This window comes from Schistocerca cancellata, chromosome 3 (assembly GCF_023864275.1).
Source record: "Schistocerca cancellata isolate TAMUIC-IGC-003103 chromosome 3, iqSchCanc2.1, whole genome shotgun sequence".
In the NCBI taxonomy this organism is placed as follows: Eukaryota; Metazoa; Arthropoda; class Insecta; order Orthoptera; family Acrididae; genus Schistocerca; species Schistocerca cancellata.
Genome location: NC_064628.1, coordinates 673,618,617 through 673,641,534, shown reverse-complemented (window position 1 = coordinate 673,641,534; position 22,918 = coordinate 673,618,617). Strand labels below are relative to the sequence as shown.

Here is a 22,918-nt window from a genome sequence, read left to right as displayed (position 1 = left end):
TGCCGGTCCATAGTGTCCAACGGGCACAATATTTCGGCGATCTGACATGTCGCCATCGTCAGCGCACGTGACGATGGTGACATGTCTGATCGCCGAAATATTGTGCCCGTTGGACACTATGGACCGGCAGTACACCTGTGGACTGTTCGAGCAAGAAATACGCCTGGAGAAACTGAAAAATCACTTATTGATTGTATGCCTTTATTCAAGTGGGCAAGTGTCAGACAAAAAATCCAAAGTCCAGGGTTCTACCTACAGTAGATTCAGGGGCTTCGGCCTGAAATCTCATTGATTGGAGTAGAATTGTCTTCAGTGATGAGTCCCGCTTCGAAGTGAGCCACAATGACCAGGAAGACAATCTGGAGACGCCCCGGACAGTGGTGAAATACCAACTGGGCTGTCGCTCGCCATACTGCCCCACAGCCAGGAGTGATGGTCTGGGGTACCATTTCGTTTTTTATCAGGAACCATTGTCATCCTTGGCACCGTTACGGCACAGCGATATGTCGACGATATTACATGCCCCGTTTCGTTGCCCTTCATGGCAAACCATCCTACACTTAGATTACAGCAAGATAATCCCCGCCCAAACGGCGACAGTTTCTACTGTTTGTCTTCCTACTTGCCAAAACCTGCCATGGCCAGCTAGTTCTCTGGATCTCTCCCCAATTGAGAACGTTTGGGGCATTATGGACAGAGCCCTACAACCAGCTCAGGATCTGACAATCAACAGCTGGACAGAATTTGGTACGATATCCCCCAGAAGCACAGCCACCAACTCTGTCAATCAACGCCAAGCTGAATAACTGCCTGCACAAGGGCCCAGAAGTGGAGCAACGCGTTATTGACTTCCTCTATTTGTAACGCTCTTCCTCTTGAATAAATTATCCAATTTTTCTGAAATTGTAATCATTTCTTTGTCTGTACATGCACATCACATCTACCGATTTCCGTCCCATTCGGATAATCACTCCGTGGTGACTCTTTTTTTGTGAATGTGTATCACAGCCACAGCAATAAATGCACAAAATAATGACGACATCAATATCGCGCCAATAAGAAAATTGAAACTAATTTGGTAGCTAAATGATGTATTCACAAGAGCTACTGCGATGTCACTGCATAGTGCAAAGATTTCTATAAATTTTGGAACGCAAATAGTAACGTCAGGAATAAATACTGACTCATTTTCTCTTTTCTGTTTTAGGTTGCATGTTCAGCCCCGGGGTGTGTGATGATCCATCTGAATGGTGTTTTGATGGTAAGTAACCAGTCTTCCAAACAATGAAATTATCACAGATCTAAATTTCGTATTCTACAGCAGATCTCGCACCCATCAGCAGCTAGGATTTAATGCAGAGACATATAACGTCGTGCACTTCACTATCTCATAAAAGATCTAGTTCTTCACTATAAGATTTATGAGTCGTAATGGATCGATCGAGCTACAAAGCTGAATGGGAATAATAACTGGGAATACGAAATAGAATAATCACATACTCACAATTGTCGGTAAAATAAATTGTGCCTTTCATCTATTGGTAAAATACTAAGAAATAACGGTTTGTCCACGAAAGAGATTAATTAAAAATACTTGTACAGCCTACAATGAAACGAGAGCAACGCATATGGTCACAAATTTGTTTGTTTCGCTGTAGAGTGTACCTGACATATTGAAACATTTCAGCTGCCTGACATTCGAAAAGAACGCCTAATATCTTAGAAAAATTCCACCTTTCGCAACAGAAACTATGAAAATTACGAAGGCTCTACGTATTGCCTCTGCAGACAGTGTAAAGATGAAATAAGAATGCCGGCCGAAGTGGCCGTGCGGTTCTAGGCGCTGCAATCTGAAACCGCGAGACCGCTACGGTCGCAGGTTCGAATCCTGCCTCGGGCATGGATGTGTGTGATGCCCTTAGGTTAGTTAGGTTTAACTAGCTCTAAGCTCTAGGGGACTAATGACCTCAGAAGTTGAGTCCCATAGTGCTCAGAGCCATTTGAACCATTTTTTAAAATGAGAATAACAACAGCTACTGCAGAAGCAAAAGCATAAGCTTAGGGATTACGAGGGCTTCATCGATAGGAAAAAGAAAAAAAAAATTGATGGATAAATTTCCTTCGGAACACTCTTCAAATGAGAAAAAGTTCTTTTTACGAAAAGTTTATTCTAAAGTCAAGGAATCGGTGTTATATTCAGTCACTTCCTATTTTAGTGTCAGTGGTTATTTTTCCTGTGGGCCATACTTAAATCAGCTTTGTGTGACTCTACACAATTGTAAAAGTCTGGGGCTTTGGGTCAGTAGACCTCAAATTCCTTAAAGAATCGAACTGCGATGTACACTCCTGGAAATGGAAAAAAGAACACATTGACACCGGTGTGTCAGACCCACCATACTTGCTCCGGACACTGCGAGAGGGCTGTACAAGCAATGATCACACGCACGGCACAGCGGACACACCAGGAAACGCGGTGTTGGCCGTCGAATGGCGCTAGCTGCGCAGCATTTGTGCACCGCCGCCGTCAGTGTCAGCCAGTTTGCCGTGGCATACGGAAATCCATCGCAGTCTTTAACACTCGTAGCATGCCGCGACAGCGTGGACGTGAACCGTATGTGCAGTTGACGGACTTTGAGCGAGGGCGTATAGTGGGCATGCGGGAGGCCGGGTGGACGTACCGCCGAATTGCTCAACTCGTGGGGCGTGAGGTCTCCACAGTACATCGATGTTGTCGCCAGCGGTCGGCGGAAGGTGCACGTGCCCGTCGACGTGGGACCGGACCGCAGCGACGCACGGATGCACGCCAAGACCGTAGGATCCTACGCAGTGCCGTAGGGGACCGCACCGCCACTTCCCAGCAAATTAGGGACACTGTTGCTCCTGGGGTATCGGCGAGGACCATTCGCAACCGTCTCCATGAAGCTGGGCTACGGTCCCGCACACCGTTAGGCCGTCTTCCGCTCACGCCCCAACATCGTGCAGCCCGCCTCCAGTGGTGTCGCGACAGGCGTGAATGGAGGGACGAATGGAGACGTGTCGTCTTCAGCGATGAGAGTCGCTTCTGCCTTGGTGCCAATGATGGTCGTATGCGTGTTTGGCGCCGTGCAGGTGAGCGCCACAATCAGGACTGCATACGACCGAGGCACACAGGGCCAACACCCGGCATCATGGTGTGGGGAGCGATCTCCTACACTGGCCGCACACCACTGGTGATCGTCGAGGGGACACTGAATAGTGCACGGTACATCCAAACCGTCATCGAACCCATCGTTCTACCATTCCTAGACCGGCAAGGGAACTTGCTGTTCCAACAGGACAATGCACGTCCGCATGTATCCCGTGCCACCCAACGTGCTCTAGAAGGTGTAAGTCAACTACCCTGGCCAGCAAAATCTCCGGATCTGTCCCCCATTGAGCATGTTTGGGACTGGATGAAGCGTCGTCTCACGCGGTCTGCACGTCCAGCACGAACGCTGGTCCAACTGAGGCGCCAGGTGGAAATGGCATGGCAAGCCGTTCCACAGGACTACATCCAGCATCTCTACGATCGTCTCCATGTGAGAATAGCAGCCTGCATTGCTGCGAAAGGTGGATATACACTGTACTAGTGCCGACATTGTGCATGCTCTGTTGCCTGTGTCTATGTGCCTGTGGTTCTGTCAGTGTGATCATGTGATGTACCTGACCCCAGGAATGTGTCAATAAAGTTTCCCCTTCCTGGGACAATGAATTCACGGTGTTCTTATTTCAATTTCCAGGAGTGTATAAGACACCTTCAAATGTCTTATTACTTTGTAAATCAGTTAATGCGTTAAAATTTTGACGTTAAGGATGTAATCTAGATAAAGTTTAGAAAAGGTTTGAAATTGTGTGTCAAGTTTGTTGGAAGTCGCTACGTACTCTCATTATCAAACACTGGTTGAATATAATCTGGGTAATTTTGAGCAGAAGCTATTTTTCATTCATCTAAATGTTTATGACGAAAACTGTCCTGCCGTTCCCCAAGCTCGGTGCACCCTTAGATAAATGTGATACCGGTGCAACGGTGTGGTATTCGCTCTTGCTTTCTTTGGAAGTGTAGCAATTACACGCTTTGCAAAATATGATTGAACTTCCCCAGTTTCGTAGGTTTTATTCACGATCTTCATGGGTTTTTGTTCCGCCATTTGACCTGATGCGAAAGAGTTCCGCTGGTACTTCATCAGTTCTTGGACATTTTTTCATTATGCGTTCGTAAAAAGCGTTTGGAAATGCACAAGTAATAATGAGTCTCCCCTATCACCTTTTTGTGCTGCGTGGACATTTGCAGTTGGCCTAATTTCTCCAGAAAAGTGTTAATGTTCTCCAACCTTGAAACTACGTAGCAGATTAAAACTGTGTGCCGGAAAGGGAATCGAAACTGGGACATTTCCCATTCGCAGACAAGTGCTCTACCGGCTAAGTTAATCAAACACGACTCAGTACCCACTCTCATACCTTGACTTCCACCAATGCCTCTTCTTCTACCTTGCAGACTTCACAGAAATCCGGCCGTTAGAGCATTTACCCGCAAAAGGCAAAGGTCGAGGTTCGAGTCCCGGTCTAGCGCACAGTCAGGAAGTTTCAAATCAGAGCAACTTTGCATTTAAGTGAGAATTCATTCTGATTCACCAAGTATTGTTTCCATCATCACCTCTTATTTTGTAGTTCCATTACCCAATTATATTTGTCATCTCTGATCACTGTGTTCCTTGCTCTGCCCTCCGTAATAATGAAACTGTTTATTAGTAACACCTAATACATAGTATTCGTTACTCTTTACTTTCGTTAAAGATCACCATTACGTATCAAGCCTCTGACATATTGTTACCATACTGTTATTGAGAAATGAGTGCGTAGCTCTTTGGTGACAAAGTAATAGTGTTATCTGTAAGGGAGGAAGTGACTGAAAGTACACTCTATTTAAAAATATCGCTGACTGAGGGTGACTCGGTTTACAAATCGTAAACTTGTAAGTCGGTAGAATCAATGTGACATTTACTAACAACACATCTAACAGAATAGTACAGGCACTCGTAAATCCTGCAGCAAGTAAGAAAACATCTTCCATGATAATTCTGGAACATCGTAAGGTGCCCTACAACACAGACATACACTAAGGTGACAAAAATCATGGCTACCTCCTAATATCGTTTTGGACCTCCTTTTGTCCAACCTAGTGCAACAACTCGACGTGGCATGGACTTAACATGTCATTGGACGTTTGAGCCATGTAACTGTCCATAATTGCGAAAGTGTTGCCGGTGCAGGATTATGTGCACGGATGGACTTCTCGATTATGTCCTATAAGTTTTCGATGGGTCTCACTTCGGACGATCTGGGCGGCCAAACCATTCGCTCGAATTGTCCAAAATGTTCTCGAACCAATCGTGAATCGTTGTGGCACCGTGGCATGGCGCATGGTTCAAATGGTTCAAATGGCTCTGAGCACTATGGGACTCAACTGCTGAGGTCATTAGTCCCCTAGAACATAGAACTAGTTAAACCTAACTAACCTAAGGACATCACACACATCCATGCCCGAGGCAGGATTCGAACCTGCGACCGTAGCGGTCTCGCGGTTCCAGACTGCAGCGCCAGAACCGCGCGGCCACTTCGGCCGGCCCATGGCGCATGGTTATCCACAAAAATTTCATCGTTGTTTGGGAACATGCGGTTAATGAATGGCTGCAAAAGGTCTCCAAGTAGTCAAACATAAACAAGGACGTAATCCATTTCACGTAGACACAGCCCACACGGTCATGGAGCCACCGCCAGCTTGCACAGAGTCTTGTTGACAAACTGGGTCAATGGCTTTATGGGGTCTGCGCCACACTCGAACCGTACCATCAGCTCTTACCAACTGAAATCGGGACTCATCTGACAAGGCCACTGTTTTCCAGACGTCTAGGGTCAAAGCGACATGGTCACCAGCCCAGGAGAAGCCCTGCAGGCGGTGTCGTGCTGTCAGCAAAGGCACTCGCGCCAGTCGTCTGCTGCCATAGCTCATTAACGCCAAAATTCGTTCCACTGTCCTAACGGATGCGTCCCTCAGAGACTTCTGCGGTTATTTCACGGAGTGTTGCTTGTCTGTTAGACCTGACAACTCTTACGCAAAGGCCGCTGCCCTCGATCGTTAAGTAATGGCCGCCGGCCACTGTGTTGTCCGTGATGAGAGGTGATGCCTGAAATTTGATATTTCCGGCATCCTCTTCACACTGGATCTCGGAATGTTGAAATCCCCACGATTTCCGTAATGGAATGTCCCATGCGTTCAGCTGCAACTATCATTCCGCGTTGAAAGTCTTCCAATTCCAGTCTTGCGGCAATAATCGCGTTGTAAACCTTTTCACGAGAATTAAGTGAATACAAATGACAGCTCCGCCAATGCACTGTCCTTTTATACCTTGTGTACGTGATACTACCGCCATCTGTATATGTGCATATCGCTATCCCATAACTTTTGTCAACTCAGCGTATAAGTACCGATACCTCATAGGTTTAGGTAGACGACTAAGCGAAAACTACTAGACATGCAAAAAATAAACTCATATTAGTGGACAGATCATTTCTCCAAGTTTTTAACTCACATTAAGGTGCCCAATTTGAGTACCATCTCATACACGGCGAAGTTCAATATGTGCGCACACTGATTGCCCGGGAAAGTGCGACAGCAGCCTGCTTTGGAACTCTGTCCATTGGGTTGCCTATCTGCGGCAATACAGAGCGGAGATTAGTCTACGTGTTCTATCTGACAAGCCTGGCCATGCCTGGCCCCGAGTGCAACTACGTCACGGCACATATCACGAATCGAAACTTGCGGAGATGCTTTATCCACTAATCCATGTCTTTTTAACGTATGTCTTTTAGTTTTCGCGCATACTTATACACTGACGGAAAAGAAAATACCAATACCAAGAAATAAATAACGTAGAGTCATGAAATTCCGGGAAAACTTTTTCCTTGGTAATGTATTTAAATCATGAACGTTGCAAGATCACGGGTTAATGTAAGCGCGAGAAGAGTCACAGCAAATGTGAAATGTTGGTACAATAATAACCGGTATAATCGCCAGAATTTTGAATGCAAAATTCTGCTGCATCAGCAAGGTATCGGAGAAAATTGGATCAGCGCAAAACTCACCTTACGATCTGTAAATCAATTGCGAAAGATAAGTTCAAAGAAAACTCGCTAGTGCACTGCGTCCTTCATACACCAGTCTGAATTATATGAACTCGTTGAGCGCCTTCGTTCGAAATTCTAATATGGATGCAGTATGGTAAGGAAAGTTTCTGAATGAAGAAATAAATTAATGGATTTGCAGGCAAATTAAATTGACTGAAGCTGTAAATGAGAACGGAACCAAGTACGCTATTCAGCCCAGACGGCCGTGATCACACACTGAAATAGAATGACTTTAAAAACAGAATCTATACAGTAACCCAAAAACACATTACAAAAACAATATTCCTTGTGGAATAAATAACTCATTTAAGGTAAGATAATCTGCGCGCAAGTCACTTGAGGTTTAAGATGTCTGTCATTGAAATGTATTCGGAACCACATGTGCTATACAGGGTCAATTGATCGTGACCGGGCCAAATATCTCACGAAATAAGCGTCAAACGAAAAAACTACGAAGAACGAAACTCGTCTAGCTTGAAGGGGGAAACCAGATGGCGCTATGGTTGGCCCGCTAGATGGCTCTGCCATAGGCCAAACGGATATCAACTGCGTTTTTTTAAATAAGGACCCCCATTTTTATTATATATTCGTGTAGTACGTAAAGAAATATGAATGTTTTAGTTGGACCAATTTTTTCGCTTTGTGATAGATGACGCTGTAATAGTCACAAACACATGGCTCACAATTTTAGACGAACAGTTGGTAACAGATAGGTTTTTTAAATTAAAATACAGAACGTAGGTACGTTTCAACATTTTATTTCGGTTGTTCCAATGTGATACATGTACTTTTGTGAACTTACCATTTCTGAGAACGCATGCTGTTACAGCATGATTACCTGTAAATACCACATTAATGCAATAATTGCTCAAAATTATGTCCGTCAACCTGAATGCATTTGGCAATACGTGTAACGACATTCCTCTCAACAGCGAGTAGTTCGCCTTCCGTAATATTCGCACATGCATTGACAATGCGCTGACGCATGTTGTCAGGCGTTGTCGGTGGATCACGACAGCAAATATCCTTCAACTTTTCCCTCAGAAAGAAATCTGGGGACGTCAGATGCGGTGAACGTGCGGGCCATGGTATGGTGCTTCAACGACCAATCCATCTGTCATGATATATGCTATTCAATACCGCTTCAACCGCACGCGAGCTATGTGCCGGACATCCATCAAGTTGGAAGTACATCGCCATTCTGTCATGTAGTGAAACATCTTGTAGTAACATCGGTAGAACATTGCGTAGGAAATCAGCATACATTGCACCATTTAGATTGCCATCGATAAAATGGGCGCCAATTATCCTTCCTCCCATAATGCCGCACCATACATTAACCCGACAAGGTCGCTGATGTTCCTCTTTTCGCAGCCATCGTGGATTTTCCGTTGCCCAATAGCGCATATTATACAGGTTTACGTTAGCGTTGTTGGTGAATGACGCTTCGTCGCTAAATAGAACGCGTGCAAAAAATCTGTCATCGTCCCGTAATTTCTCTTGTTCCCCGTGGCAGGACTGTATACGACGTTCAAAGTCGTCGCCATGCAATTCCTGGTGCATAGAAATATGGTACGGGTGCAATCGATGTTGATGTAGCATTCTCGACACCGACGTTTTTGACATTCCCGATTCTCGCGCAGTTTGTCTGCTACTGATGTGCGGATTAGCAGCGACAGCAGCTGAAACACCTACTTGGGCATCATCATTTGTTGCAGGTCGTGGTTGACGTTTCACATGTGGCTGAACATTCCCTGTTTCCTTAAATGACGTAACTATCCGGCGAACGGTCCGGACACTTGGATGATGTCGTCCAGGATACCGAGCAGCATACATTGCACACTCTCGTTTGGTATTTTGATCACAATAGCCATACATCAACACGATATCGACCTTTTACGCAATTGGTAAATGGTCCGTTTTAACACGGGTAATGTATCACGAAGCAAATACCGTCTGCACTAGCGGAATGTTACGTGATACCACGTGCTTATACGATTGTTACTATTACAGCGCCATCTATCACAAAGCGAAAAAGTGGTCCAACTAAAACATTCAAATTTCTTTACGTACTACTCGAATTTGTAATAAAAATGGGGGTTGCTATTTAAAAAGACGCAGTTGATATCCGTTTGATCTCTGGCAGCGCCATCTAGTGGGCCAACCATAGCGCCATCTGGTTTCCTCCTTCAAGCTAGACGAGTTTCGTTCTTTGTAGTTTTTTCGTTAGACGCTTATTTCGTGAGATATTTGGCCCGGTCACTATCAATGGACCACCCTGTATAAATGCCCTGCGTCCATAAAACACCAGCGTTTAGCACACGAAATTACAATACCGATAATTCACAAAACTCATTTGAAAACGAAACTAAACGCAATAGGTGAGCAACATACATCTCACCATGTTACATACAAGTGTGCTGCTCAGAACCTTCCATCTTGTGCAGCAGACAAAGATCAGTATAACTGCTTAATATGGCCCACCAACCGAAGACCAGCCAAGAAGCAGAATAGGATTCTTTTATGCTTAAGAGCCGCGTGACCGGAACAAACAAAGCTGCCGCCTAGTGTTCCGATTGGCTGGAAGGGTTCAAATACCTTAGCGTCTCAGATGAGATCACCGCATTCTCGCACTAACAAAGACGCTTTGCTCCCGCGTTTCCAGTCGACACGCTCGCTGTTCGCAGCTTGACCAAACAAATGAAGTGTCCGCCGTTCTTAGGAAACAAGCGGTCTTCGTTGAAAGCCTGAAGACTTTGGAATGGTTGCGTAAGTTACTTGGTAGGCTAAAGCGGTGATGTGATCCGTCCAGGGTTCAGTGAGTGTTCCTGAGCATGACTTTAGGTCACGGCTGGTAGTGACTGAGGGAACTCTCACGGTAGAACGTTACGCCACGGACGTTCAGCGCCTTCATGTGTTACCTTTCATGCGAAAATATTGTGGAGTCAGTTTTCAAAAGGACAATCCTCGACCACCAATGACCTCCACGAACTGTCTGCGTGATGTTGATGCACTCCCATGGCCATCGAAATCCCCGGACCTGTCCCAGATAGAACGTGTGTAGCACCAGCGCGGATGTCCATTCCATCCCAATTCCAGTGTCCAGGGTACCAAGGACCAGTTACGACGGTTGTGGGCCAGAAAAAGGTACAATGACACTATGACACCATTTCGAAGCGTATCAGTGTGTGCGTCCACGCCAGAGAAGGTGCAACGTCATGTTGATAAGTGGACTCATACTGCCATATTCTTTGCAAATTAGACTCGATTTCGTAATCACTGGAATATGATCATGTACACTCTGAAGTTTCATTTCTTTTCCTCTTCCCCTCATGGCTGCATCACTACTTTTTCAGTCTTTGTAGATGTTGATCACATGTAGTACTGCAGGAACTGCTTGCAAACTGGTGTTGAGATGTCGGGGGTATTAAAAAAATGTCGTGTGACTTGGACCTCCCGTTGGTTAGACCGTTCGCCGGGTGCAATCTTTCGATTTGACGACACTTCGGTGACTTTCGCATCGATGAGAATGAAATGATGATGATTAGGACAACACAAGTCTCCGACCCAGCCGGGAATCGAACCCGGGCCCTTAGGATTCACTTTTTTTTTGTCGATCTCATTTTGTTCTGTATTGTTCATTGAAGTTGTTCATGGCGGACGTCCGATGACACTCGTTCAGGCTGTTCGTCGATCCGTTCATTCAGTTCTTTTATTACAGAGGGTAGCTAAACCCTCTGACCGAACATGCTGAGCTACCGTGCCGGCTGTCTTTAAAGTTTGTCTCCTGGAAAAATAAAAATGTAGGCTAAGAGTCTCATTTCCTCCATATAGTTTCTGAAACTATTTAAGTACTACTTACGTATGGGAACTATTTATTGACGAGGTTGCTTTTTACTCCCCTTTGTCGTTTCGTCGAGATGGGGTACGCGATGGATGGCCGTTTTTATCGACTTCCATTGGATCGAGAAGAGTGTCATGATCAAAACCGTCAGAGAGAAAAACAGTGTTTCATGATACGGTAGCGTGGGACCCTTTTTTTCTCTATTTCCACTTTTTTTTAGCACTTTTCTCTCTGTAGGGGGGACGGTGTTGTCGACACTCCGAGTTTTTCAACCTTTTTCTCATTTTCATTGCTAACTTTCTCATTTTCTTTTTCGCATTTGCTTGAAGTGGTTTGAGAATGGGAGTTGTTTCATTTTTTTTTTTTCTTTTCGGAAGTGTTAGTGCAGGCTTTTACTGTCCGCGTCTGCGTAGCTTCATCGATCATATTCATCTGTTCGTTGCCGCGCTAGAAAACGAGGTCATGAATATTTTCTGTTGTAGAGCCCTACATGCTACTTTTGCTTAATCTTTCGATATACGATTTGTGACCCAGAGTTCTAGATTGTTTTGTCCTTGACTGAAACCCAGCACTCTGACGTTTGCATGAGAAATTGTCATATGCTTGACTACGTCAGTACATTGTTCATGGTGGTTCATGAGCATCTAGTCCACCATCGCTACAACGTGCTCACCTTTTCTTACGTCGTGTGGCCATATTTTTGACGTTTGAAGCATCGCATTATGTTCAGAGTGGAAGCTCAAACCTGAAGGCGAACATTGTCTTTAACTAAAGCGGGCTGTCTCAAATCGGGACAGCTGCAGTGTTCGGCTCTTCCCAGACAAATCGCTACGAATTAGGGGTACGTCAAGGGGGTTCCCAGCTGGTAATAGACTGAGGTGACAAAAGTCATTGGATAGCGATATGCACATATCCATACGGCGGTAGTATCGTGTGCACAAGGTATAAAAGGGCAGCGCGTTGGCGGAGCTGTCGTTTCTACCCAGATGATTCATGTGAAAAGATTACCGACTGATTATAACCGCACGACGGTAATTAACAGACTTCGAACGCTAAATGGTAGTTGGAGCTAGACGCATGAGACATAGGAAATCGTCAGGGATTTCAATATTCCGAGAGCCACAATTTAAAGAGTGTGCCGGGAAAACCATATTTCAGGGATAACCTCTCACCGCAGCAACGCTGTGGCCGACGGCCATCATTAACGACCAAAAGTAGCTGCGTCTTCATAGAGCTGTTAGTACTAACAGACAAGCAACACTGCATGAAATAACCGCAGAAATCGATGTGGGACGTCCGACGAACGTGGGGCTATGACAGCAGACGACCGACGCGAGTGCTTTTGCTAACAGCACAACATCGCTTGCAGCGCCTCTCCTTGGCTTGTGACCACATCGGTTGGACCCCAGACAATTAGAAAACTATGGCCTGATCAGACGAGTCTCGATTTCAGTTGGTAAGAGGTGATAGTAGGGCTCGAGTGTGATGCAGGCCCCAACAAGCCATACACAGAAATTGTCAGCAAAGCATTGTGCAAGCTGGTGGTGGCTCCATAATTCTTTGAGCTCTGTTTACGTTGAATGGGTCCTCTCCTCCAACTGAACCGATCATTGACTGGAAATGGTTATGTTCGGCTACTTGGAGACCATTTCCAGCCATTCCTGGATCGCATGTTCCCAAAAAACGATTGATATTTTGTGGAAGACAGTGCGCCATGTCAAGTCTAGAAGGTCATAACTGCATCACATCAGAAATTTGGCTGATGTTAAGTGTGCCTTTTTCTCATTAAAATATGAGGTCAAGTAGGTTACGTATCCTTGTCAGTTCGTGAGAGGACACTGGCGTTCCCCTTTTTGGTGGATAAAATGAGGAGGTCTTTGCTCTCAAGTCTCACAGAGCCTTCCTTTCTGCTGAAGTAGTATTCAACATTTTTTTTACGGTGCGGTCAAAAACCGTCTGAAAAGCTTGTAAGAGTGTTGCAGGGTAGGTTGTGCTCAGAAACAACTAATAATAAAAAAAGTTCGATATGTTGCGCCATTTCCGAACTAATTAACACTGAAATTAGCCAATCAGGCCGTTTCGCGCGCAAATTCAAGTGGTCACCCAGACGGTGCAGCCTAATGTGTTGTTCGTTTGGTTTCCGAACAAGAGAGCGATACAAAAATTGGACATGGGACGGTAGTGCGGATCGAATCCGATCCAAAGGCTGAGCAATCTCGTGCGCTTTCATCTACCCAGACACGGGCAACCTTTGGTAACCCGCTGCCCTGGTTGACATAGTTACTGAAGCTCGCGGGGCGCCTCGTGACGTGATGAGACAGCAGCGCTCCAAGTGCATACAGCTAAAACTACAACGCCTGTGAGGTTAATTTTCATGGGGTAACGCATCGAAATGAATGGCACCCCTTTCTCGACACGCCACACTAACAGATATGCCTCAAACACGCGTTTTTAAAGGGTGCATTCGTTTTATGTTCACCCCATCCTAAGACGTTTACATTTGTTTTCGCGCAGTGAACTTGATGTTTTGCAATAGCTGCCCAAAAAAACTCCCGTTGCAAAATTCTGCAATGCCATTAGTAAAGCAACAATTTTTACAACACTTAAACGAATGCAAACATCCAAAAGAAGCCAGGAACCTTGAAGTGTCACGATGGAAAAATAAATGCTTCTAAAAGAAACTGGTTGCAGCTAATTGAGTAGAAATTATCTTAAATTTCAACAATTGCTGTGTTCTAATACGACCACGACGCACAAGATTTATTTATTGATGTTAATGCGAGAAAGAATAGGAAAACAAAATACAGCATTGCGTTAGACAATCCCAATCGACGATCAATTAGGAGTAAATTTGCATTTTTTGATCACTGGCAGCTCGTTCTATTATATTAATATCCACAAACACTATTAGCTAGGTTTTTTTAATATTTATCCAAAAATATTTTAATGAATGGTCGCACAGCCACGTGTTGTTTCTGTAACATTAATAAATTAAGCCGTCATTTCTTTGTTTCCTTTAAAAAGTTTAAAAGTGTAAACCACTTCAACTTAATATGTATCGGCCGTGTTGTTCAGAAGCCGAACTGTAAAAATGCCAACAACTGGCGAATTATCAAAGTGATAATACTCGCCCTCACATGCTCAGTGCGTACTGGTAGTTGGCCGGCCGGAGTGGCCGAGCGGTTCTAAGCGCTACCTTAGTTAGGTTTAAGTAGTTCTAAGTGAGAGCAACTAACGCTAATTATTACCTGTTGAGCCGCTTGAAGTTGCTCGCGCAAAGGCCTGATTGGCAAACTTCATTGCTGATTAACTCGGAAACGGCGCAATGTATCGAAATGTTTCTTGACAATTATTTCTAATTACAGCCTACCCTGCAACTCCCTTACAGGCTTTTCAGAATGTTTCTGACCCGCAGGTATAAATTTCATTTGTCTAGATTAAAAGTTTATAAAATGATATGACCGGTTTCGATTGTGTTAGCAATCATCTTCAGACGATAACATATCGTTACAGAGTGTAACACGTCACATGTTGCAGAATAAAGTACTGGCTCATTAAAATTGTAGTGACTCAGTACTTGATTGTACAACATGGGCATATTACACTCCATAACGATATTATATAATCTGAAGAGGATTGCTAACACAATCGTAACAGGTCATATCCTTTTATAAAGTCGCTATCTTGCAAATGAAGCTTGTATTAAAAATTAAGATTGCTTTTGCACGTTCTTGAGGATGTCAAGCCTTATTAAACTTTTTAGGCGTACCTCGCTTTAACATTCGGCAGGTGACCTTCTTAATGTCTTCTGTAACCTCAGTGAAAAATTTCAGAATTGCCTGTTCTACCCCAGTTGTCACATCTCGGACTGGAGCTATACCTCCTGTTGTTGCAGACCTTTTCGCTAGCACAGAAAGCGCTGCGTCATCCAGAATCCTGACCGGAGATTAAGTTTGGTGCGTCTTCGTGGTGTATTTTCTTCTTCCGTTCCAGCTTCGAGTCTGGCATGCTTTGCCATTTGGCGAACGTTATCTCGGTGTTAGGTCCAGTCAGCTAGTGCTAGGTAGCGCTATCCACCCAGTGTCAGGATGCAACTGAGAGGTTCAGCGAGATCTTTAAATTTAATGATAGTAATTGCATGTGCACTAAGGGCAGTTTCCATAGGGTACAACGTACCCTCTCTCTCTCTCTCACACACACACACATACACGAGGGCTGCACCGACCAGTAACTTAATTCTGACATCGGCAGTAGAGTCAATATGATGCTTAATTTTAGCAAGCACAGGGATAGTTTGCTTGTCACGGCATCTCATAAAAAGACCACTGTGCACAGCAATCTGTCTCGCTTGTTACGCAATTTGTCAAACTCGCGTGTCTTGCCAGCAATACTGCTTTTGACCTTAGGGAAGCAGCGGCTTCTCTGACACGCCACAGAGTACATGGGACGAACTGGGGGTGCTGCACCTCGGTGAGACATCTTCGCTTTCTAACAAGTTTCTGTGCTTGTTGCAGATTACGCCTTCGGGAGATGTGTGCCCAGTGAAACAACAGATCGTGATGTTTACACCTACAGGTGAGTAGTCTGTGATGGGACAAACACTTGTTCTTAGAATAAGAATAATCAACGTTACCTCGTTGATCGATAAGGGAGTTACGCAGAAGCGTATAACAATGCATGTCCTTATCACCAATTTCAACAGCTAGTAACAAGAGTCTACTTGTTGTTATAACCAGAACAACAACAAAACTTACGAAGGTGAATCAATAAATAACTCACAAACGCCAGAATACCGCATATCGTTTTAAATTTCGCGCCTATACTTGTCCAGAAGGTGGCAGCAAATGTCGCGACCAATGATTAATGATCTGGTCTTCAGATTCCTGAAGTAAGACCGAGATGGCAGGCGTGCTATGAGTGCCTACCCTACTAGAACGAGGCGATTTTTATGAGCCGATGGACTGTCCACAGAGCACCACCATAACTAAATTCGTCTCGTATATGGTTAGAACGGTATTTCATGGAAATATGTGTTAAACTGAATACAGTAATTCAGCAAAGGGCAAGAAAAAATCACAAACAAGGGGGCACTGGTCGCCCTGGTTATCCATTGATGGGACGTTGTTTCTCCATCTAGGGGTCTCTGCTACCTCCAGGACCCGACGGTCTTTTGGGTTGCAGCAATTTAAGGAACCAAATAACCTTATTAGAGACGACACAAGCTAGATGCGATCGGTGTCATAAGAATTCTGTGCTGCAGGCTTCAACGCCTTGTCGAACGATGGGATACGTGTTTAAGTTTACCTGGGGGAGTATGTTGAAAAGGGAAACAAATTTCATGTTGGTACAAGCAGCTCTGATATCTCTATCCCGGATTGCAACTCATTCATTGACTCACCGTCGTGCCATAAGTAGCATGTCAGTGCTTTGAACACCAGTATTACGACAGATGACACCTGACATGAACGTATTAAGTATTTCTCTGGTATTCTCATGATGGACCTTGCCAGAAACGCGTTAGTAAAAAAATGTTTAAGAACAAGTGCTTTCTTGGTACTAGCGATCTAAAGCGATAAGGACGTTTTCATTCATCCATATAATTTGACGACTGAAGAAACAAAGTGTACAAACGAGTCTGCAATCATAAATGTCCATCTTTATGGCGCATCACTGTATCGTTCACGAACGGTTTCGGCTTACAGCCATCATCAGATCTGTCAAAAGACAGAAGAAAAAACACTACTGTAACAGCAACAGATCCGAAGGCTAAGTCTACAGTCAAATGTCTACGGACACATAAAGAAGATAACATGGACAGTCACTACATACCATCAAGGGTATTTTTATACGAGTATAAACATCAAATAATTTGTATTGACAGGTACACGAACAAGAGCTCTAATGGTGTGCATTTAAGGAGTCTGCACAATGCGTTCTACACGGAGAGGTACAGTGAATACTTTGCAGCGCGGGCGATAAGCTCTCTGTCTCTGTCCCACACCTCACGAATAAACCACGGAATGCCCTGATAACCGGCAATGCCGGGATGAATGCTGTACTGAGCCACTGTTTTTGCTTCTTACTTTCCCAAGTAACTATCACTATCACTTCTTACCGTAAAACTAGTATTGTTGGATTTATGCCATCCATAATGAAAAATTCACCGAGGTGACAACAGTCATGGGGTACCTCCTAACATCATGTCAGACCTCCTTTTGACCAGCGTAGTGCAGCAGTTCGACGTGGCATCGACTCAACAAGTCGATGTAAGTCCCCTGCAGAAACATCGATTCCAGCTACCTCTATAGCCGTGCATAATTGCGCAAGTGTTGCCTGTGCACGATTTAGTGCACCACCTGACATCTCGAGTACGTCCCATAAATATCCGATGGGATTGATGTCTGGCAATCTGGGTGGCCAAATCATTCGCGTGAATTGTCCAGAATGTTCTTCAAACCAACATAGAACAGTTGTGGCCTGGTGATATTGTCGTGTCCTGACATAGGTGGGAGATGGAGAAAAGGGGTTCTGGTCAGTTTGCGCTACCGAGCGGTACAGAGCAGAATGCAGGACAATTCACAGTGAAGGCATTTGTTTTCTTCTATCTGAGCCAACACTGGCATTTACTAGAAATGCAGGTGATGAGACTCGGTAGGGAACTCGTTGTGGAGACTCGTGGACAAACAGGGTTTTGAAATAGTTGTTTATTCCAGACAGGACTAACTAATACACTGGAGGATAGTTCTAGGGTTAGAAAAAACATGAATAACACTGTGCAGAAGTCCCAGGATTGGATGCTAACCACAGTAGCAAACACTAGCAGCATCTTAAGGCAACAACCTAGTTCAAAACATAACGCGACACTCTTCACTGAGGCACTCCAAGTGGGAAAGCAGACTTACGCGGAGCTGGACCGCGGCTGGAGTCGACGGACGTGGATTCGACTCCCAGATCGTCTGACTGAGATCTCTGCCAAAATGCGGAATCTAGGGGTTTTAAAGAGTCACGTGGGGGCACTTTTTTTCCCACTTAAAGCCACCCAGCCAATCCCGCAAGTCTCTTGCAGGCGCCTGCCAATCACGGTTTAGTTAGGTCCCCTCTACTGCTCCTAAGGCGGCGATGTTAATGCAGTTGCACTAAGTCCGTATTTTGTATCAACATTGTTTAGCTGAAAGCTAAACGTAACTGCTCGGCTAAAGAAGGCTTCCAACATTATTGTTGTACGTCATTTAGCCCCGCCCCTCGGGCTCCCCGAAGTAGGGACTGCTAGGTCAACAGTTTTTTGCCGTGTTCGCTCTCTTTCTAACCCTTGTGAGCCTACTGACGTTACTGTTCTCAGGGCTGGTATCAAGCTGGCTGTATGCGCTAATACGTGCCTGTTGGTTACAAAGTTCTACAGCGGGAACCTACCACAGCGTCTAGACGACATATTAATTCTTTGTTAATTCCTTGAGGAGTAACTAGCGCCCTCGGACCACGTCTTGGGGCGTCTGCATTTTCGCAAGGCTCTCCCCTTACGGTTTACTTCATGTAACAATATCTCTCCTTGTTTCGTCTGCCCTCAGCATCGTCTCTGCTTCCGCGCCTTGGAGCGCCTGTCCTCCTTTCTCACAGCTTCAAGATAACACTACAGTAGCTAGGAATAATCAATATACACTCCTGGAAATGGAAAAAAGAACACATTGACACCGGTGTGTCAGACCCACCATACTTGCTCCGGACACTGCGAGAGGGCTGTACAAGCAATGATCACACGCACGGCACAGCGGACACACCAGGAACCGCGGTGTTGGCTGTCGAATGGCGCTAGCTGCGCAGCATTTGTGCACCGCCGCCGTCAGTGTCAGCCAGTTTGCCGTGGCATACGGAGCTCCATCGCAGTCTTTAACACTGGTAGCATGCCGCGACAGCGTGGACGTGAACCGTATGTGCAGTTGACGGACTTTGAGCGAGGGCGTATAGTGGGCATGCGGGAGGCCGGGTGGACGTACCGCCGAATTGCTCAACACGTGGGGCGTGAGGTCTCCACAGTACATCGATGTTGTCGCCAGTGGTCGGCGGAAGGTGCACGTGCCCGTCGACCTGGGACCGGACCGCAGCGACGCACGGATGCACGCCAAGACCGTAGGATCCTACGCAGCGCCGTAGGGGACCGCACCGCCACTTCCCAGCAAATTAGGGACACTGTTGCTCCTGGGGTATCGGCGAGGACCATTCGCAACCGTCTCCATGAAGCTGGGCTACGGTCCCGCATACCGTTAGGCCGTCTTCCGCTCACGCCCCAACATCGTGCAGCCCGCCTCCAGTGGTGTCGCGACAGGCGTGAATGGAGGGACGAATGGAGACGTGTCGTCTTCAGCGATGAGAGTCGCTTCTGCCTTGGTGCCAATGATGGTCGTATGCGTGTTTGGCGCCGTGCAGGTGAGCGCCACAATCAGGACTGCATACGACCGAGGCACACAGGGCCAACACCCGGCATCATGGTGTGGGGAGCGATCTCCTACACTGGCCGTACACCACTGGTGATCGTCGAGGGGACACTGAATAGTGCACGGTACATCCAAACCGTCATCGAACCCATCGTTCTACCATTCCTAGACCGGCAAGGGAACTTGCTGTTCCAACAGGACAATGCACGTCCGCATGTATCCTGTGCCACCCAACGTGCTCTAGAAGGTGTAAGTCAACTACCCCGGCCAGCAAGATCTCCGGATCTGTCCCCCATTGAGCATGTTTGGGACTGGATGAAGCGTCGTCTCACGCGGTCTGCACGTCCAGCACGAACGCTGGTCCAACTGAGGCGCCAGGTGGAAATGGCATGGCAAGCCGTTCCACAGGACTACATCCAGCATCTCTACGATCGTCTCCATGGGAGAATAGCAGCCTGCATTGCTGCGAAAGGTGGATATACACTGTACTAGTGCCAACATTGTGCATGCTCTGTTGCCTGTGTCTATGTGCCTGTGGTTCTGTCAGTGTGATCATGTGATGTATCTGACCCCAGGAATGTGTCAATAAAGTTTCCCCTTCCTGGGACAATGAATTCACGGTGTTCTTATTTCAATTTCCAGGAGTGTATTACAAGATGGTGCATTGTCATTCAAAAAATTCCATCGTTGTCTGGGAACATAAAATCCACAAATGGCAGCAAATGGTCTTCAAATAGTCAAATATAACAGAGGAGTCACTCCATTCCATGTAAATACAGCCCACACCATCAGGGAGCCAGCAGCAGCTTGCCCATGCCTTGTTGAAAACTTGGGTCAATCAATGGCTTCATGGGATCCGCACCACACTCAAACCCTACCATCAGCTCTTATCAATTGAAATCGGGACCCGTCTGATCAGGCCATGGTTTTACAGTTGTCTGTGGTCCAACTGATATGGTCGTAAGGCCGGAGGAGGTGCTGCAGGTGATGTCAAGCTGTTAACAAATGCATCTGCTGTCATAGCACATTAACGCCAAATTTCGCCACACTATCCTAACAGAGACATCAGTCGTACATCCCACTTTCATTTCTGTGGTTGTTTGATGCAGTGTTGCTTGTCTGTTAGCACTGACAAGGCCATCAGCCAATGCGTTGTCAGTGGTAATGCCTGAAATGTTGTACTCTCAGGACATGCTTGACACTGTGGATCTCAGGATATTGAATACCCTATAAATTTCCGAACTGTAATGTTCCATGCATCTAGCTCCAAATACCATTCTGTGTTCAAAGCATGTTAATTCCCATCAAGCAGCCCTAAACATGTTGGAAACCTTCTCACATGGATCACCTTAGTACAAATGACAGCTTCACCAATGTACTGCCCTCCTATATCTTGTCTACATGATACCACTTCCATCTGTATGTGTGCATACCGCTGTCCCATGACTTTTGTCACCACAGTGTATAGCGGCTATGCAACCTCACCATACTAACAAAAATCAGTGCTAAATGTTCTAAGCTTCCCCTGTTGTCTGTGCTACAGGCAGGCTCAGCAGAATTATGCTACTGGCTAGATTGTTATGTGATACATTGCTTCTTGCCACTGTGTGTCGCTCCACAGCATGCCGTCTTAATGCGCACCACCATGATGATGGCTTGAGTGGGTCCTATTCTTATGCAAACATGAGCACTAGTGCTGATGTTCATAAATGACCAATATTATATTTGTGAAGATGCTGAGGTCACTGGAGGTGATGTAGGATTTTGGACATAACAAGGATGAGGAAAGAAATAGGCCAGAGCTCATTCAAAGGAACTGCCCTAGTATTCATTCACAGTGGTTTTAGCAAAACAGTGAAATCTGAAAACTGGATTGCCAGATGTTTCAGTGTAACCTGCTGCACCACCTCACTTGGTACCATACTCATGGACTGATAGAAACTTTTGTACAGTGCATTTTTATTTCACTTGGACTCAGCCACTCATTTCATTTTTGTGGTAAAAAATAAACATCAATTGAAGCTGAACAGCTGAGTTGCACAAATGATTACCCACAGAGTTTTACAATTTTCACTCTGAGCAGGAGATGCCAGTATAAGCATTGAACATAAATGTCACTAGCACATTAAAGATTTTTCTAGAAAATTTAAATATACCACTGTTAAAACAATCTACAAGTAAGGTGACAGTAAAAGTGTAAATAATTGTCCAGTTTTGTAACTGACATCGTTTTCGAAAATATTTTTGAGTTCATTTTTTGAAGAAGTGCACAGGAAGAAAAGGTCACATATAAGCTGAAATAACTTGTTTGGCACACCACAATTTGGTTCCCAGTGTGGATGCTCAACTGAGAAGCCACACATACATTCACTCACCAAATATTGCTTTTATAGAGCATTCGCAGGACAATAAAACTAGTTTGAATCTATTGTAGCCTCTCCAAAGAATTTGAGTGTGTGGATGATGATACTGTTGTAGAAAAACTTGTTTTTTTGGAAATCATTGTGTTGCCACACCTACAATCAAACTGGTTTGAATCGAATCAATAACACAGCAAAAATATATGGTAATGAATAATTTAGTTTTATAAAGGGCCAGAGTGTAGTCATACGTATAAGCAAATCATTTTGATAGAAATCACAAAAATTTTCAATGGGACATGGAATTAACTAACTTGCTTAATGACTGAGTGGACATTGTTCACCACATCTGCTTCTTGTTGGGATGATGAATTAAATTGTTGAGAATGTATTTACCAAAATTTTCCTAAATGCATCAATTTGTCCATGTCTGAAAGGTTGTCCCCAAAATGACAGAACTGTTTTCTCACAGTTCTTTCTCCAGTGTACATAGTGAACCCAAACTCCACCAATATAATTGTGGAGGTGGTTCAGGGATATTTTTCTGACTATTTTGGTGGTATCTATTATCTCCAGTGGCTCATTGCAAATGAATTATATTTAGTTTGGTTCCTTACCCCGTTTTATCTTTGTATGTGCAAATATCAATAGCAAGGGCTGTTTCTCTTGTGTGGAAACAAATTTGTTCCATTCACTTACCATATTTGCTGTTAGCAACAGTAATGCTCACATTACTCTTTCCCCTCAAGTGTGTGTTCAGTATTACTCAGCTCTGCCTTGATTAGTTTTATATGTTAATAGTGGTACACAACAATGTGCATAGGTTTACTGATGAAGAGTTGGCCAGTTTGTGCACCGCATATGTGGATTCACTGAATTCATTGGAAGAGCAGCACAGTATGCTGAACTGTTCCTGCAGGAACAAAACTGTCCAATAGATTAATCAGACATGTAAAATTTCTTTCAAAGCTATATACTTTTAAAAATATCTGTGGTATTCTACATACTGCAAAACTGCTTTTATTCAATCTCATGCATGAAAATGTGTACTTATCCTTTTAATGTGCAAATAAGCTGTAAGT

General features: G+C 44.9%; 1 protein-coding gene across 2 annotated transcripts in view; it reads left to right on the top strand.

Annotated features, from left to right (window-relative positions):
• The window catches only part of LOC126175647 (receptor-type tyrosine-protein phosphatase N2), a 468,697-nt gene that overhangs the window by 223,263 nt on the left and 222,516 nt on the right, over positions 1-22,918 (top strand). For both annotated transcript variants that reach the window (XM_049922539.1, XM_049922538.1), the window contains exons 2-3: positions 1,208-1,261; positions 15,562-15,622. In XM_049922539.1, coding sequence (XP_049778496.1) covers positions 1,208-1,261; positions 15,562-15,622 — 115 coding nt within the window. The remainder of the gene's footprint in view (positions 1-1,207; positions 1,262-15,561; positions 15,623-22,918) is intronic.